The sequence below is a fragment of the Mauremys reevesii genome, linkage group 10 (genome assembly GCF_016161935.1).
Source record: "Mauremys reevesii isolate NIE-2019 linkage group 10, ASM1616193v1, whole genome shotgun sequence".
NCBI lineage: Eukaryota > Metazoa > Chordata > Testudines > Geoemydidae > Mauremys > Mauremys reevesii.
In genome coordinates, this window is record NC_052632.1 from 33035868 (window position 1) to 33052755 (window position 16888).

Below are 16888 nucleotides of genomic sequence, written 5' to 3' on the forward strand. Positions count from 1 at the left end.
GGGGATACTTTGACTGCCATATGACCCACTAGTGACAACAAAACATTCTGGAATACCTTGGAGAGTGGGTCCTTAATATAAGAAGTGACTTAAGAGTTTGGACTGTTCCAGGTACCCTGGATTTGAAGGCCCTCTAAATGTTAGATTGATTGATGCACACGGATTGAATACTTTTTTTATCCCCCAAAAGAGTCTTGATAGCAATGACACTTCATTGTATAATGTGGAGGCATCTCAAAACATTTTCACGAGAAGTGCAATAATAGAACAATGCTATTTGCACTACACAGCTGATGTTTGAAAAATAACATTATCAGAGACAGGGTGGTTGGGGGAAGCTGTGCAGCAGACTGAAGAGGTGTATGGGCCTTTGAAGTTAACAGTCCCTTTGCTAACAGCTCCCTTTTAAGCTAGCAGTCAAGATTCCTTTGGAGGTCTCTTGAGTGATGATGGCAAACTGTGAGAACAATAAAAGGCAGTATTTATGAGCACACTCAGCCAAATCTGAAGTCTTCTGCTCCAAATTAAAGAACAAGGGCCCGTGCCCATTTCTAGACAACACCTAGAACTTTAATCAGCACAAATAACATGGCAGTATAGTTCAGAAACTGGAGAGTGCAAATTCCACCCTTTAAAACATGGCAAGCCATTCCCCGAGATTGTTATTTGAAGCCTGGTAATGTGTTCTGTGCAGGATGAAATACAAAAGGCAGCATGTTCCTTGCTTTGTGGAGTTTGCAATCTAAATAAATGGACAACACACAATGCATTGTGAGAACTTCCCTGTGGGTGTCTGTTTTAAAGATTTTTTTTAATTGCTTAGAGCAATGGGTCAACGGGTCTTGTGAAAGAACATGAAAGGAAGAGATGAGATAAATCACTAGGAAAGGCAGAAATTGTGCAGAAACATGCTGAAAATCCCTTCTAATCAGTAGTGTCACATGAAATATTGTTTGCAGATTTCTGCTACTTCCAATTAGAGCTAAATATTTCCATGCATTTTATTTTCTGTAATTTCTGATGGTTTAGGATGTTGGCAATAATCCCAGGCAAAACCAGTTAAATTTATGATATGCCACACTCTCAGGACTCTTGTGCAAACCATGTAATTAAAAAAAGGATTCTCAATAGCTCAGTTATGGTATTTTCCTATCACATTTTCACATACTCATTCGTGCAACCGCAGCCAACCATATCTCACCTATCACAGCACACTTCCAAGCAGACCTAGGCAAGCTTGAAGGGTCTTGCCAACTTTTTTGTCATGGAGAAGACAAATTGATGCTTTGCAGTGTGAAATTGCAAAATGTTCCTCTTGAAAAACTCATGACAGCTAGGATTGTCTCTGGTTAAATATATTCAGTACTTGTAAGAGGAAATTGTTGCACTTCAAGTATGCTTAAAACCTCCAATATTTCAGATCACTATCAGCTGAATATCTGGTTTTTAAAATAACACACATGGTGGTTTTTATGAAATACTGAAGGATTCCTTTTGCTGTAGAACTGTATATCCTGCAGAAGTTCAATATATTTACTTGGAACTTGTGTTATCTTTGCATGGTAGCTTGTGATGCAGTAAAAGCTGTAACTAGCATTTGCTCAGAGCCTCATATTGTGCTGTCCCCAGATGTCTGTTGGATTTTAAAAAGTAGGGGAGAGAGAGATCTTGGGTAAATAATTTTGGCCTACTGAAATATGATTAGAGTGGAAATCCAAATGCTGAAATATGAGACTCTTTTTCTACCCAATTAAAGTAACTTTACAAAATGGATTGCTAATCTCCTGTCTTCCAAACTGTCATTAATTATTTCATTTATATATGAGAGCTCAAATGCTATCAATGCAAGTGGGAGAATTTTCAGGGATAGGAGTTTATTGGGTCTGACTGACTGCTGGTTATGTTTTTCCTTACATAAACCAGTTACACTGTTCTCTATTCATTTGGGTAGGTAGCAGCATCCTGCCACACTGTGTTTTTTGGCATCGCAATCTTGGACTGTAGTAAGCAGTGCCAAGACAAATATGCTGTAAAAGTACATGTACACAGACTTTAACCTTCTCAGCTCAGTTCCTCCTCCTTTCTTCTCCATCCTCATCGGTACTAGTCTCTGCCATAGTTCATAAGGAGAGAGCAAAGTTCCTAATTTCCTTTAATTCTTCCTATGATAGGAACCCCCCCCCCCACTGGTATAGAGAAATAACCCATTCCATATTAAGACCCTGATTCTTCAGTCAGGTTGAGATGGCCCCAGGCCTTTATGCCCGCATAGAGTCTCATTGAATTCAGTGACATTGTGAGGATATGAGTCTGTGTGCATGGGAATTTGTTTGTGGGATTAGGTTTGCAACCAAGTCCCATTTTTCTGTTTTTTCTCCTATAACTTTGCCTTGTAAAATTGGTTTGGCCTAAAAATTACTAGCCTTACTCTGAAATTAAAGGAGAGAACTTCTTTGCAAAAACATTTTTAGCCTTGTTTGAGTTAAAGGTCACTTAAATCAAATTTCAAAGCACAGTAAATTTTTTTTAATCTAGTGTTTCTTTGGGTCCTTCAGATCAAGAATAGCTTGTTAATAACCCTTCAAACTTTGTATATTGATAAATCTCCTTAAAAGCTCATGTACCAACAGTATCTGAAGAAAATAGGTTCTAGTTAAGCAAAGCTCATTAATGTTTTGTGCTATTTAGTTTTGGACCCAATCTTGCTTCCATTAAACCAAATGGAAATTTTTAGATGTTTAATGGATGGACAGTCCCTACATATCTGTCAGCAGGTTGCCCTCTATTGGCTAGTTCAGCCTAGAAAGAAAGTAAGGAATTTTTAGAGGTATTGGTTAGCAGAGATCTTCCTTCTGCGCTAGTAGTAGAGACTTGTGTTTTCAGAGCTAAAGGATCAGAGTTCCAGTCTCAGCACAGCAGGTACGTTCTTTATGGAGGGGAGATAAATCATTTATATTTAATGTGGCAACCCCACACTCCCAATATAATGTTAACTTTGATTCCTTTTCCAATTTCAAAAAGAGAACTTAATGTTTGCAAATATTTAGAACTGTGTCTTGTTGCATTACATTGAGTAAATATTATTTGAAATTAATGTACTTTGAAATGACTTCTCTATGAAGTGTTTGTGTTTGTACTACCTCAGTCTGCCCAAAAAAATCATATTGCACCACAAAATATGAAACAGATTTTTAACATGGGCCATTGCATGAGACAGTCTTCAAGGAATAGATGTTAAAGGTGCTACTTTTATTTGGACACTAGATGTGTTTCTGTGTCAGGGAAGTTGTCTGGAAAGAGAACATGGCAGTGAAGAATACTTGTATATATCTGAATTCATCTGGGCAACTTCTGAAAAGTGAAAAAAAATTCCAGGAACTAGTTAAAAATCTCTTTCTGCTGGATATTTCCAAAACGCCCCCTTGGTGTAGGACAGGGGTCGGCAACCTTTCAGACGTGGTGTGCCAAGTCTTTCATTTATTCACTCTTAATAAAGGTTTCGCGTGCCAGTAATACATTTTATCGTTTTTACAAGGTCTCTTTCTATAAGTCTATAATATATGACTAAACTGTTGTTGTATGTAAAGTAAATAAGGTTTTTAAAATGTTTAAGAAGCTTCATTTAAAATTAAATTAAAATGCAGAGCCCCCTGGACCAGTGGCCAGGACTCGGGCAGTGTGAGTGCCACTGCCTATCAGCTCGAGTGCTGCCTTTGGCACGCGTGCCATAGGTTGCCTACCCCTGGTATAGGAAGAAATGTGGACAGGGAGGTTTAGCAGAGGCATATAAACTGAGGCAGTATAAACAAGTCATTGTATGAAATTTTAGTTTTCACTGATTTCACTAGTGCTTGTTGTATAGATTTTTGTAAAACTTGACAAATATCTAGACGAGTTGATGTACCCCATGGAAGAGTTCTGCGTACCCCCAAGGGTATATGTACCCCTGGTTGAGAACCATTGATATAGAAGTATAGATGACTTGCAAACCTGACGCCATCCTCATCTGAGGTGGCAGATACAGAGGTCACCACTACAGCACAGTGAATCATGCAGACAATTACAGTTGTCTAATTATAATTAAGCTAATAAAGCTCACCCACCTTCCCTGCACCTTTCAAGATGGTGGAAAAGCACTAGGTAATTGCAAAGTATTATTAGTCTGTTTTTTAGATGGGGTAGTTAAGGTTTAGCTAAGTTCAGTAACAGTTGAAAGATGTTGTCTAGTGGTTTAGGCAGGAGCTGTGGAACGGTACAGTGTGAGTCCGAGTCTTGGGTCTTACACTTGGTTCAAGCAGTTTTAACCTTCTTTACCAGTATTTGGAATGAAGGTAGGTTAGGCCTTGGGAGCCTTGGTTAACTTGGCCGACGCAAATCATTTAATATTAGTAATCTGATGCCATTTCATGTCCCACTTATTTATCTTCATTCATCTGTGCAAAAATATTTAGAAAAACAAAATAAATAAATGACTTCCTCCTCCCCCCTAAAGCAAATGTTGAGTGGTTTCCAAAACCAACTCCCTCCGTTCTGGAAACCAGCTAAGGGTTTTGTGTTTTGTTAATGTTCTGAGATTACTAGGAGAAACTATTTTAATTTAGGTCAGAGTAGAGGCTTTTGTGTTGTGATGGAATATGCATTACTTTATACTTGGTAATTTGCTTACTATAAGGGCAGCGTAAGCCTTGGTGTCCTTAATGGGTAATTTCCTTGCTTGTAAGTGGGGATTTTATTTTGTTTTTTGCTTTATAAATGATATGATAGGTGAGTACACTTATCACTCAGCAGTCTTAAATAGTTTGTAAAACCAATTCTCTTTTCTAAAACTTCTCTTTTGAGCCCATCTATTAAATCTGGATTTCTACAAATATGGGTGTGAAATTTCGGTTAAAATTTTTTGTTACCCATTTGGCTCTAGTCAAAATACTGACAGGTAACCTATCTAAATAAGGTAGTTTCACAAAAGGTGGCTAATCTTTCTAGAATATTGCAAATTGATACTGATTTACCTTTCCTGTAAAATATCTCAGTACTCTCTGAGGCCCTGCACCTACACTAGATCTGCACAGACAGACCCTTGTGCCTGGACTGAGCCACATTTACACCGTTGGAATTTTGTGTAGGTGCAAGTGTTTGCTCGGGCAGGTCAGATTGCAGGAACTGGGACTTAGATGGCTAATGATAACTCTGGATACTTAGGGCTTGGCTACACTTACAAATTTGCAGCGCTGCAGCAGGGTGTGAAAACACACCCTCTCCAGCGCTGCAAATTGCGGCGCTGCAAAGTGCCAGTGTGGTCAAAGCCCCAGCGCTGGGAGCGCGGCTCCCAGCGCTGTCCTTTATTCCCCACAGGGAGGTGGAGTACGGACAGCGCTGGGAGAGCTCTCTCCCAGCGCTGGCGCTTTGACTACACTTAGCGCTTCAAAGCGCTGCCGCGGCAGCGCTACCGGCAGCGCTTTGAAGTGCTAAGTGTAGCCACAGCCTTAGGCTTTGTCTACACAAGCACTTTTGTCAGTAAAATGTTGGCAGTTAGGGGTGTGAAAAAACACCCCCCTGATGGACATAAGTTGCACCGACATAAGTGCCAGTGTGGACAGCTGCTGACATAGCTACCGTTGCTTGTTGGGGGTGGGCATAGAGCGGCTGCACATGAGACCTTTCAGTGGTGTAGCTGAAGTGGTACAGTTGTGCTGCTCTAAGATTTGTTGTGTAGACATAGCCTACTTTTCTGCTTTCAACTGGTAAGTAACATTTTAGTCTGGTGGACTCTTGAAACTCTCTTCCTGCATCTTGTTCACTCAGAATGTTTTGATGGCTTCCTTTGTGTCTGACAGGCAGAATAGAGGGGATGGTCTGAAATAAATAGGCTGTTAGAATCTTCCCCCCAATACATTGACCTCAGACTGCTAGGGGATTCAGAGGATTCACCTCCTTAAGAGATGGGTTGGATCTTGAGAATTGCAATGCAATCTGTTTTGGTTTTCCTTGGCCTCTCTCTGAAATTGGTCTGTCTGATTTGTGTGTCTTGTTTTTATATTGGTGTAAAGTCTTTTTAGGTGTGTGCTACTGTATTCTGTATTGTATAATATTTTTCTCACTGACAAGGCTTGATTTTTTTTTTGTAAATGTATGTACTCTTTATTTTCAAGAATTGTTAACTTTACATTTAAGTAAATGTTTACACTAGTAAGAATTAAACAGCAACAAAACTCTCAGATACTGATTATTCAAAATGTGGTAAAAACTGAGATTAAATAACAGATTTAGAAGCAAGTTCATATATGATATAGTTTGCTAGATTAAACTAATGGTGGGGAAAAATGCTCTAGTTATTTTCTGGTGGAATGTATAGCACTATAAATTTAAGCTAAGGACAGAAATGTTTTGTTTGTGTGGGGTGCAAAGAGTAACCTTGTAAGGAAATTTTCTGATTTAAAATATCCTGCCAAGTCTTACTATACTGTTTAGAAAATATAATGAATTGCCTAAAAATATAGCATTTCTGTAAACTGAAAACTAGTCTTGTCGCTATTATTAAAGAAGCATCCTTGTGTAATGTTAGTGATGTTTGTGACCTTTTTTTCTCCACAGCCCCTGACAAAAAAGCCAGAATTGACTGACTGCCATAGTTCTAGCAGTGTCTAATTTTTGTTTGGCCTGGTTCTCTATTCTTTGTTTAACCACTTCCTCAGGAACTAGTATCTCTGTTTAGCCTGAGTTAGAAGTTATAGCGTAATTACAGTTTTTTCCTACCCGAGTGTCTGCTCGTCCAGTGTCTGTTTAAAGAATACAAACAAATATGGAACTTGCTGTATCTTTCTATTACCAGGTTTTTCAATTGCTTACATAATCACAAAGTATCAGGACTGCAGCTAGCACAGTTGAGTGCAATTTAGGAAGTGGATTGTAAACAGGAGAAAATAATCTGTTCTCTGATGAGCATGTTTCAATGCTAGCATGTTCCTAGCACTTTAATTACTTTATTTTATTTATTCTTGGGGAATGAGTGTTTACCTTCCATCATGTTACTTTTGAATTCTTATTCAGCAGTTGTTTGGCAGGTCTATGCTCAGTCTGATGTTTCCAAAATCAGTTGACCTTGGTCAACCAGGGAAGTTCTTGCATTACACTAAGCATTGCTTTTACTTACAATGACAGGTAGCAAATATCAGGACATACTGCAAATGTACAGTCATGTATTAGTGTCTGCATGAGTATAGTGAGAGCAGGAAAACAAAATGTGGCCACAGCTCTTTTTCTGACTGGGCACTGGTAAGATGACATCATAGTTTAGGTTCACATGGAAGGTTCTGCAAAGGTGCAGGGATCCATCTGCAGTGATGCTTGCTGCAGGACTGACACCGTAAATAGTATCTGTGATATCCTCTTACTAGTTCATTGGTTGTCCAAAGGGTCTTACAGGAGCAATAGGTAGATGAGACTTGAATTTCTGATAGGCGTAATAAGCAGGGAAATTAAAAGGAAAATACCAAACCAAACCCTAACCTCTTCTGGTTTTCTTGATGCATCAGAAATGAGCAATTCCCCCCCCCCCCTTTTTTTTCTTTCTTTTTTCTTAAGCAGATGATTTAGTTCAGAGGTTCTCAAACAGTGGTCTGCAAGCTCCATTCAGGTGGTCAGCAGATAGTTCCCTCTAAGGAGCACACCTTGGTGGCTGCACACAAAAAAATGAAGGGCCACCCACCTAATTAGTGAAGTCACGCCTGCACAGCTTCACTAATTAGGTGCCTGGACCCTGGAGAAGACGCACATGTAAGGTGAGGTGGTGGCCTTGGGGGGAATAGGGGGTAGGTGGGAGGGGGCAGTAGGGTGAGAAGGGGGGTGGGGGGAATTTGAGATGTACAGGGCTGTGGCAGCCAGAGAAAGAGGCAACTTTCCCCAGCTCCAGGGCTGCAGCTGTCAGGGAGAGATGGCCCTCGTTCCCAGCCTCAGCTCTGTGGCTGCTGTGGCGAGGGAGAGACCCCCCCCTCCTTCCTAGCTCCAGCTTGGGGGCTGCCGCAGCGGGGGAGAGAGGGTGCATCCATTTTGTTAGAAAGGTAAGACTACTGATATTAAAATATGAGTTGTGTGCTTTTATTTGTAGAACAAAAAACATTAATTATTATTAAGGGTTTTTTTGTTTTTTTAATATAGCACTTTTATCCAGAGCGCTTTACAATAGTTAGCTAATGGTACAAACAACATTCGGAAAGATCATTAAGTGATCCGCCAAGACCCTCAGCAATTTTCAAGTGGTCTGTGGAAAAAACAAGTTTGAGAACTACTGATTTAGTTTATACCAGGGATGACCAAGTAATAATTTTTAAATTGCAACATTTTTACAGTACACTTCCTCTTTGAGTTTTACATAAATATCGATGCTGAATTACTTTTGCAGATTGGAAACTCTCCACAAACAACATGCAGTCATACTTACGCTGCTTTAGGCCTGCTTCGTGCAGCTGGGTCTGGGCTGGCACACACCTATGAACATCCCCACAGTATTTATAACTCAAATATTGCGACATCAAGCTATTGCATGAGACCTAGAAAATGACTTTTACCCCTACACTTTAAAAGCAGCACATAATGTTTAACTTGCCAACTCCTAGTCAAGTTGTTTAGGGTGGGGTTTGTGGGTAAATTCCTACCCAGCACTTTGAAAATTTCCTCATAACACTTTTCCCCTTTCTCTTCCTCATGCAAAACAGCATTCATTACAATTGCTCAACCAGGGTTGATAGCATCCAATTTGTTAAATTCAAAACAGATACTCATTTTAAGATGTGTATATAGTCAAAAATAAGTCATTTGGGTGGGTATCTTGGCTTTTTAATCCTGGAAGCCTTCACTAGATTTAGAGGATTAATTCTGTAAAATTGTAGCATTCTGCATGGAGGTGTTTTTGGAACACTTTTGTCCCTCTGACTTTATCATGAGTGTAAATATTAGTACTCATTGCTTCCGTGTATGGTTGTAGCTACTCCAGTTGCCTAAGGTAGTCTCCCTTTTTGTAGGTGCACACGCCTTTCAAGAGTGCCAGTCAAGGGAAACTATGGCAACATATGAATTAATAAAATACTAATTGGCATCAAAATCCAGAACAAGTAGTAATATTTATATATAAATCCCTCAGGGTGCTGGAAATAATTGGGTTCATGATTATTTTCCAATCTAAGTATAGAAACAAACAAATGAAGGTTAAAAGGAAAGAGATTGGAAGAAAAGATAATCAATATGGAGTCAACAGCTGTTGTTCTAAAATCCATTTGGGATAGGGAGAGAGCTGTAAGTCACTGAAGTAGGAAGGAAGGTAATGAGATGAGTTTCAGAGGGTAGTGAATGCCACACTGTTTAGCCTGCCTAGGGCTGGCTCCAGGTTTTTTGCTACCCCAACCAAAAAAAAAGAAAATCCGGAGTGCCGCCGCTGAAGCAAAAAAAAGGGCCAGAGTGCCGCCCCTTGAAAAGTGCCACCCCAAGCACATGCTTGGGACACTGGTGCCTAGAGCCGGCCCGGAGCCCACCATAGCAAAAGCGCAATCAGCTCTGACTTCAGTAGCAGAAATGGGATCCTTTCAACAGCATGTGTGAGCAGAAGTGTCTGTTAGTACAGGGTTCAAGAAGCAGGACTTCAGGGTTGCCAGAGCCAACTCCATTAAGGACTTTAACAACCAGTAATTCAAATGGTCTATCTGTCACTGTACAGACAGGCAAAGTAAAGAAGGTAAGAGGCTGGCAGACCTGGATTCTAATCAGAGTTTTGCCAGCTACTTGTAGTGTGACCTTGGTCAAGTCACTTGACCTGTTTCTGAGAAATATGGCTAGTACTTTATACCATGCTCTGAGCTCCTCCGATGGAAGGCCCTGCATAAGTGCAGAGTTCTGTTTGATGGAAAATTTCCAGCAAAATGAAACTGATTAAAGACTTCATGTATAAATTTTACGTTTTTAGTGAAGAGTTTTGTTTTCCCGCCACTATTAATCATTTTCCAGCCTTTTGGCTTGCAGCTCGCTCTCCTCCCTCTTTACCTCCTCTAGTCTTTGTAGAACTGATAGTAGAGGAGAATCTTGGCCTGGTTTCATAGGCTTGATTAGTCTATCCTGTGACAGATCATGCATCATGCAATACAGCTGCTATTTCACATTTTTCCCTGTGAGCCGCTACTCCTTTTCCCCTCAAGGGCTGCTGCTGGAGTCTGCCCAACTCGTCTTGCTGTGTTGCCAGTCTCATGCCAGACAGACAAGCTTCTGAGAAAGATGAAGTAGGGACATTTTTCTTAACAAAACAGAGCAGTGGGTCACTATTAGACAGTATGGGGTAAAAAAATAGGGGAAGTGAAAGCAATTCTAATTGTGCTTCCAAATATTTTTAACAGTATTCTCTGCATGCAACTTTCCCTGGAAGCTCAGTACTGTAGTCGTGTTGTGCGCCCCCCCCCCCTGCCCCCCAAGGTCTTGTCTACACCAGGTATATCCGTATAATTATACTGTTAAAATTACACTGATCTTTCTCCCCATATGGATGATATTTTACCAGTGGCGGCAGCTTTTTGGTTGTTTTTTTGGATTTAGCTTGTACTGACATAAGCAAGACTGAAAACAGGCCACTGTGTTTCCAAATAAAAAGTATTTTTACACTAACTGTACAAAAAGTGTCCATATGGGGAGTCACATTAGTGTAACTACTGCTGTATAATTATACCTGTGGTGTAATGCTGGTAAATTTACTGGTGTAGATTTAATAAGCTATTTTATAAAGGATGAAAAAGCAGTTATTGGAAACTGCTCAATGATCTTAATCTTGGTCCCTATTCAGCCAGCTTCCAGACTTCATTAATTACTGGCTGAACTTCATACTCATCCCAGAGTGTTGCTCTTGTTATGCCAATGTTCTATGTCTTTACCTTTATTCCATTGTTAAGGAGCTGTTTCCTCACATCCAGGTTGTGAAGTAAAGTCTGTGAGCCATGGCCTTAGGTTATTTCTACTCCGTGATTTGCAAGGCAGCCGATTAGAGTTCATTACGTACCCGTAACACCATATGCTAAATGCTTCCATGGGTATTGCATCATACAGGGGTTCTTAACTTGGCACTTTACAAGGGCTGTTTCCTGTTTGTCTCCTGCTCTTCCTGATCTCTCTGTGTGTGTGTGTCTGAGTTAATGCAGTGGATTCTTTAAACAAAACTATTCTTCTTCGTGAATGTGCAACGTGCCTCAGGTGGCACGTGGCCAGGATTCATCACCAGATTTGGTCCACTGGTTGAATCATTAGCTTGCCTGGGCTGGGCTGGGCACTGATGGAGAGCTCAACATGAACGCTGTTCCATGCCCCCCCACAAAACTATTAATTTGGGGCTTTGTTTGTATGCAGCACATACACTGAAATTTTCTATAGTCAAAGCCCACAACTCTGTTCTGTAAGGGAGTAGGGTCTTTTGTCTCTGATGTTCTTGTTTCATTGGAATACACTGGAGAGCAGTGTGAAGTAACATATCTTACAAGATCCATAAGTGCTCACACAAGAAAGAACACAAGGGGAAGCGGGGAGGGACCCTTGATGAGCATTCACCCATCAGCCTGCATAGAACAGAATGACTAAGGTTTGATAAGTGTTACTCATCAGGATGGGATGCAGAAACTGGAAGAAAACGACACTATTTGAACTCTTCTTCTGAATGGTCTTAACTACACAAGATTTCAGTGTGAAACTTACTGGAATGAATCTGTACATTTGGTGTTAGATTGTTTGCTTCTTGGGGAAGGGTCCATTGCTCCTTTTTTGTTTGCAAAGTCCTTTGATTGCTTTGGGTGCGCTATAAATAATTAACTAGAGTTCAGGTTTCACTTGTGGTGATTACACTGTAGACAACAGAATTTTCCCTCCATTATGTGATCGAATGTATAGTTTCAACACTTCCAAGCAATCTGATGGTAATGTACAATGGCAAATGACTCACTATTTGAGGCAGCATTGTGGCAGCACGGAATTATTTTTCCCTTTTTCAGATATTAACATCTTTTTCTAAACACTTAAGGCCATTCTAAAAATACAGCAAAACGGCTCAGCTGGTAACTGCTGTAGTGGGCACTTAAGTTCAAGAGCAGCCAAGGTTCCTGAGCTTGTCTAATGACTAAGGGAGGTGAATACTATTATTAAGCTTTTTGCTCAACTAAAATGTCTTAAGCTGTTTGTAGGACATAGCTCTCTTCTAGATGCATTTTTTGCAAAATGCTTTTGTTCCCTGTATTTTTAAAGTAGCATTCAAAAAAGCCAGTGGCAACAGTGAATACAGGCCTGAGCAAAATAGCCCAAATAATTGTTTCTCTTCTCCCCCTTCTCTTGAATCTGTGGTACTTTCTGTGACTTAAGAATCCCAGTGAGTCAAGTCTACTTTGACATCCAGCTAGATCTGTAGCTCTTTGCTTTGAAAGTTGGATGATAGCCTAATCCTTCCAACAAATGTGTTGCAGGAATTGACAAGCAGTAGAGAATCTGTTTCCTCACCCTCAGTGCTATGTTTTGTCAACTGCACAAAGCAGCCCCCCTCTGGTACAACTATCCTCTACCATCCTAAATGGGTCCTTCTATTTGAGGGGCAATTGTTGAGGTTTCATAATTTACATGGACTGAGAAGGGATTTGTCATGAGCCTGTGCTTTTATAAGGACTGGTCTTGTTCTTTTGCACTTGACAAACACTTTTTCATTCCCATTTATTTTTTAATTTGAAATACAAACCAACACAGTCCTGCCTCATTCTGTCCTATGTGTTGTGTACCAGTATCATCTATGGGATCAGTACAGCTTTAGAAATGGGATGTGAAATCTTCCGATGTAGAGCCACAAAAATATTGGAGGGTCCCATGTAAACAGTTGTTTTTTAAAAACAAAACAAAAAAGTGAAAATGTAGGTTATGTCTACACGACAAGCTCTACAGTGGCACAGCATCTGCATCTACACTGGGAGGATGGGTAGGAGGTTAGGTTGATATAACCCAGCATTCAGAGTGCGAAATGTTCATAGCCTGGAGAGACATAGCTAGGTCCATCTAAGTTTTAAGTGTAGACCAGGTCTTAATAACAATGGTATATTTAAAAATGAATCTTGAGGGCTTTCCTCCACCATACCACTCAGACGACTTTTGCCTTCCTCTGCAGCATGGGGCCCGGGACAATTGCAGGTTTAAAGTAGTGTAAATGGTGGAATCTCTGTAACTTGAAGTCTTTACACCATGATTTGAAGACTTCAGTATCTAAGCCAGATGTTAGGGATCTATTACACGAGCAGGTGTGTGAGGTTCTGTGGCCTGCAGTGTGCAGGTGGTCAGCTAGATAATCCGGATGGTCCCTTCTCACCTTAAGTCTGAGTCAGTGGTCCCCAAACTTTTTCAATTCCGCCCACCCCATACCCAGTCCACACACCCCCAGGAGCCAGGGCGGGGTATAGGGAGGGTGGGTGGGGCAGGACAGGGAGAGGGAGCCACACTTTTAGTGTTTGGGCGGCTGGGACCGGAGCAGAACTGGGGCCAGGAGCGGAGATGGGTGGCTTTCCCTCTCCGCCCCCTGGGGGCTTGGTCCAGGCCTGCCATGGCCCCCTGGGTGTTCCACTGTGCTTCCCATAGGTGGCGCGCCCCACAGTTTGGGGACCACTGGTCTGAGTCTATGAGAGAACAATTTGAAATAGTCACTATCAAATACTGTAGATTCTTTAAAATAAGTTTTACAACATATGAATAGGAGTGTTTTTTTCCATAGTGAATGTATTGGAGATTTTACATTTAAATATTCCTGTGAGGGGTTGTGAGTTTACCACACAACAGCATTGTGCTTATGAATCAGAAAATGAAACATTCTCTTAAGAAGTGAAACTGCCCTGACTACTTTTATTTTCCTACCTGGCTGAAGTTAAAAAAGGAAACACACTATTAAAGGTGAAAAGTCAGTTATTTAAATTCTTGGAGGTCTAAATCTAGGATGGAGTTAGGAGTTTTATTGTAAATTGTCTGTTTTGGCCCAGTGCCCCCTTTAAAGGTTGGCAAAATTTTAGGGTTAAAACTTTTCTTCCCTACAAGGAAAACTGCATTTCAATATTTGACATATTCGCAGATATAATGAAGAGTAAATTTACTAACTGTTCTGAGTCTGAGATTTGACACTAATATAGTACAAGAGATGAATGTGCAGAAGTTCCTGTTTTAACGTGTGAGAGCACAGATTTGCAACTTGCATTCAAAAATGACATGTATTCTTTGTGTCCTGATGCACATCCTTTGTTCGACGTTCCTGTGGGAGTTCTGTACTGTTGATATCAGTGGAGACCATTCCATTATAAGTTTTGCAACAGTGTTGATGTCTATTTTAAGAAACATCCTGGAAAAATACACGTGGCTATGAGCAATGAAACCTCTTTATGGGACCGGTAAAAATCTGTTACCCTGTGAAGACACTAGTATTCAGATTCTTCAAGAGATCACAGTCAGGTCCTGCTGTACATTCCTTTAAACATTTGGAGCATGGGCAAAGGCTGATTGATATCTTCAATTAATTTACCTTATTACCTAAATTGAGGCATTTCCCCCTGGACCTCCTACTGTTCTCATTGCTGTCTTCAGGAGTGGCAAACTTGGAGGGCTGGTTAATATTGTGGCGGGTTGAGGAGAGAGATAAATGTGTGCTCAGTGGTTGTGGGTTCAGTCTTAGGGTAGGTCTATACTTACCCTCCGGGTCGACGCGTAGAGTTCGACTTCTCGGAGTTCGAACTATCGCATATAATCTAGACGCAATAGTTCGAACTCCGGACGCGCTCCCGTCGACTCCGGAACTCCTCCACTGCGAACGGCGGTGGCGGAGACGATGGGGGAGCCGTGGACTTCGATCCTGCGGCGTCTGGACGGGTGAGTAGCTCGAACTAAGGTAGTTCGACTTCAGCTACGCTATTTGCGTAGTTGAAGTTGCGTACCTTAGTTCGACCCCCCCCCCCCCCTTAGTGTAGACCAGGCCTTAGTGGATGGCAGGAAGGGGCACTCACTAGGATCTATGACGGTGTATATGTAAAGATCTTATTTAAGTGTTGAGACACCCTAAGAACTGTAGCTTTTTTAACCAGAACACTGAACTTTCCCTTCTGTGCTCTAGATTGGACTATAAAACAGAGTCCTTTCACGTGTCCACCATTTTGATCCAGCACATAACTGAAAGGTTAAAATATTATAGTTAAGACCTGCAGCAGCACTTGCATACAGAAATGAGCATTCAGAATGGCATATGTTAACACAGTGTTCAGCTTAATTTAGTCTACTTAGTACTGATGGAATTGGTAGGCCCTCTTGGAGTAATTTGTCTGAAGTAGTCTTTCTTATAATAGGTTTTATGAAATAATGGTCAAGTGCAGTGACTATAGGTGTGGTTTTTTTCAGTCTTACTAGCTGCAGTGATAAAAGGCAAAATAAATGCTTTAAAACGTTCGCTGTTTTTGGAATTGTATTTTGTGATGTTTTTGTATTACATTTGAAAATCAAATAGTGATCGAATGAAAGCAAAAATGTGATCCTTTGCAATATGAACAGTAGGTAAATTCCTGTGCCTGAAATTTATAAAAAAAGGAAGGAAGGCTAACATGCCTTGGTATCAGCCACCTCTCCTGCAGTCCCTACTGTAGCTTAATGTGACTATTTTGATATTTTATATAACCATACAGTCAACGTGGAGCCAGAGGAGAGCTAGTTCCATCTCACAAGATGGATTCTGTAACTGTAATATCACAGGCAATTCACTTGACTTTCTTTTTGTTTAATAGTGTGCCGATCCAATAAAAGTCCCTGGGTTTGTCTGACTTGTTCAAGTGTCCATTGTGGAAGGTAGGTACAGCACACATTGATTTGGAAATGACTTAACCCCCCTTTTTAATACTCTTTTCATCACCTTCCCTCTGCTTCTTGTTCTGTTTAAAACAATCTCCCTTCAAAGGATGTCTGACTGTCCCTGTTCCATTGTTCCTCCACTCCGGAATATAGTGTCAAAGGAGCTATTGCAGTTCAGCGATTTATACACACACACTGAACATTCCTCTCTACTTTCCATACGTGTGTGGTGAGGTATTTTTCTTTTGATTTAAAAGCAAAAATAGTTTATTAATGTTGCAGTAGCCGTTAATATGGTGTGTCAGTGGAACTGTTTAAAGCAGAAGACACAGTGGAACTGCATTTTTTTCTTGTAAAGACCTTCATAATATTTGAAACACTTTTATATTTACAAAAGGAGTTTACTGCATTGACTGATTAGTAGATTGATTCAAAATAAAGCTGCTTCTGCTGTAGCAGATTAAAAACAAATAGGTATTTCTTGGTATGCTCTAAATCAAAATCTTGCCCAACTTGTTTTGTGAGATAGCAAGTATCCAGTTTAAACTGAAAAGATCTTAAATGTGTTTTCAGGGTACCTTAGAATAAAAGAGTTTCCCTTAGCTATATTGACAGCAGCTGCTGCAGGTGTGTCTTTATCTGATTTTGGTGTACATTGTTGTATGTACATATTTCAATGTAGTGGTTGAGATGATAATTCACACTTCAAAAGACCTCGTAGATATTGGTTGGTAAATGTGTTCTGAGATGTGCACGTCTAAGGTTAGTCTAGCTGGTTGTCACATTCAGACAAAGACTATGGGAAATAAAAACACTTAAACTGAGGTCTACCACATGCACTGCCAGGTTTTTATCCTGGAAAACCACCATTAAGCTTAGCGAGTTTCTCAAATAGATCCCAGTAAATTCTATTTTCACTTTACTTTAACTGTCTGTTCCTGTAGAGGTAAGAATGTGCTAACTACTTGAATCATTTCTTTCATATCAAAAGCTTCAGCAGCAAAAAAAAAAAAAAAAAAAAAAAACC

The 16888-nt window shown here is 40.4% G+C and overlaps 1 protein-coding gene across 2 annotated transcripts in view; it reads left to right on the forward strand.

Moving 5' to 3' along the window:
* The window catches only part of USP3 (ubiquitin specific peptidase 3), a 60778-nt gene that overhangs the window by 3142 nt on the left and 40748 nt on the right, over positions 1-16888 (forward strand). For both annotated transcript variants that reach the window (XM_039490224.1, XM_039490225.1), the window contains one exon: positions 15798-15858. In XM_039490224.1, the coding sequence (XP_039346158.1) occupies positions 15798-15858 (61 nt within the window). Of the gene's footprint in view, positions 1-15797; positions 15859-16888 lie in introns of those variants that run through there.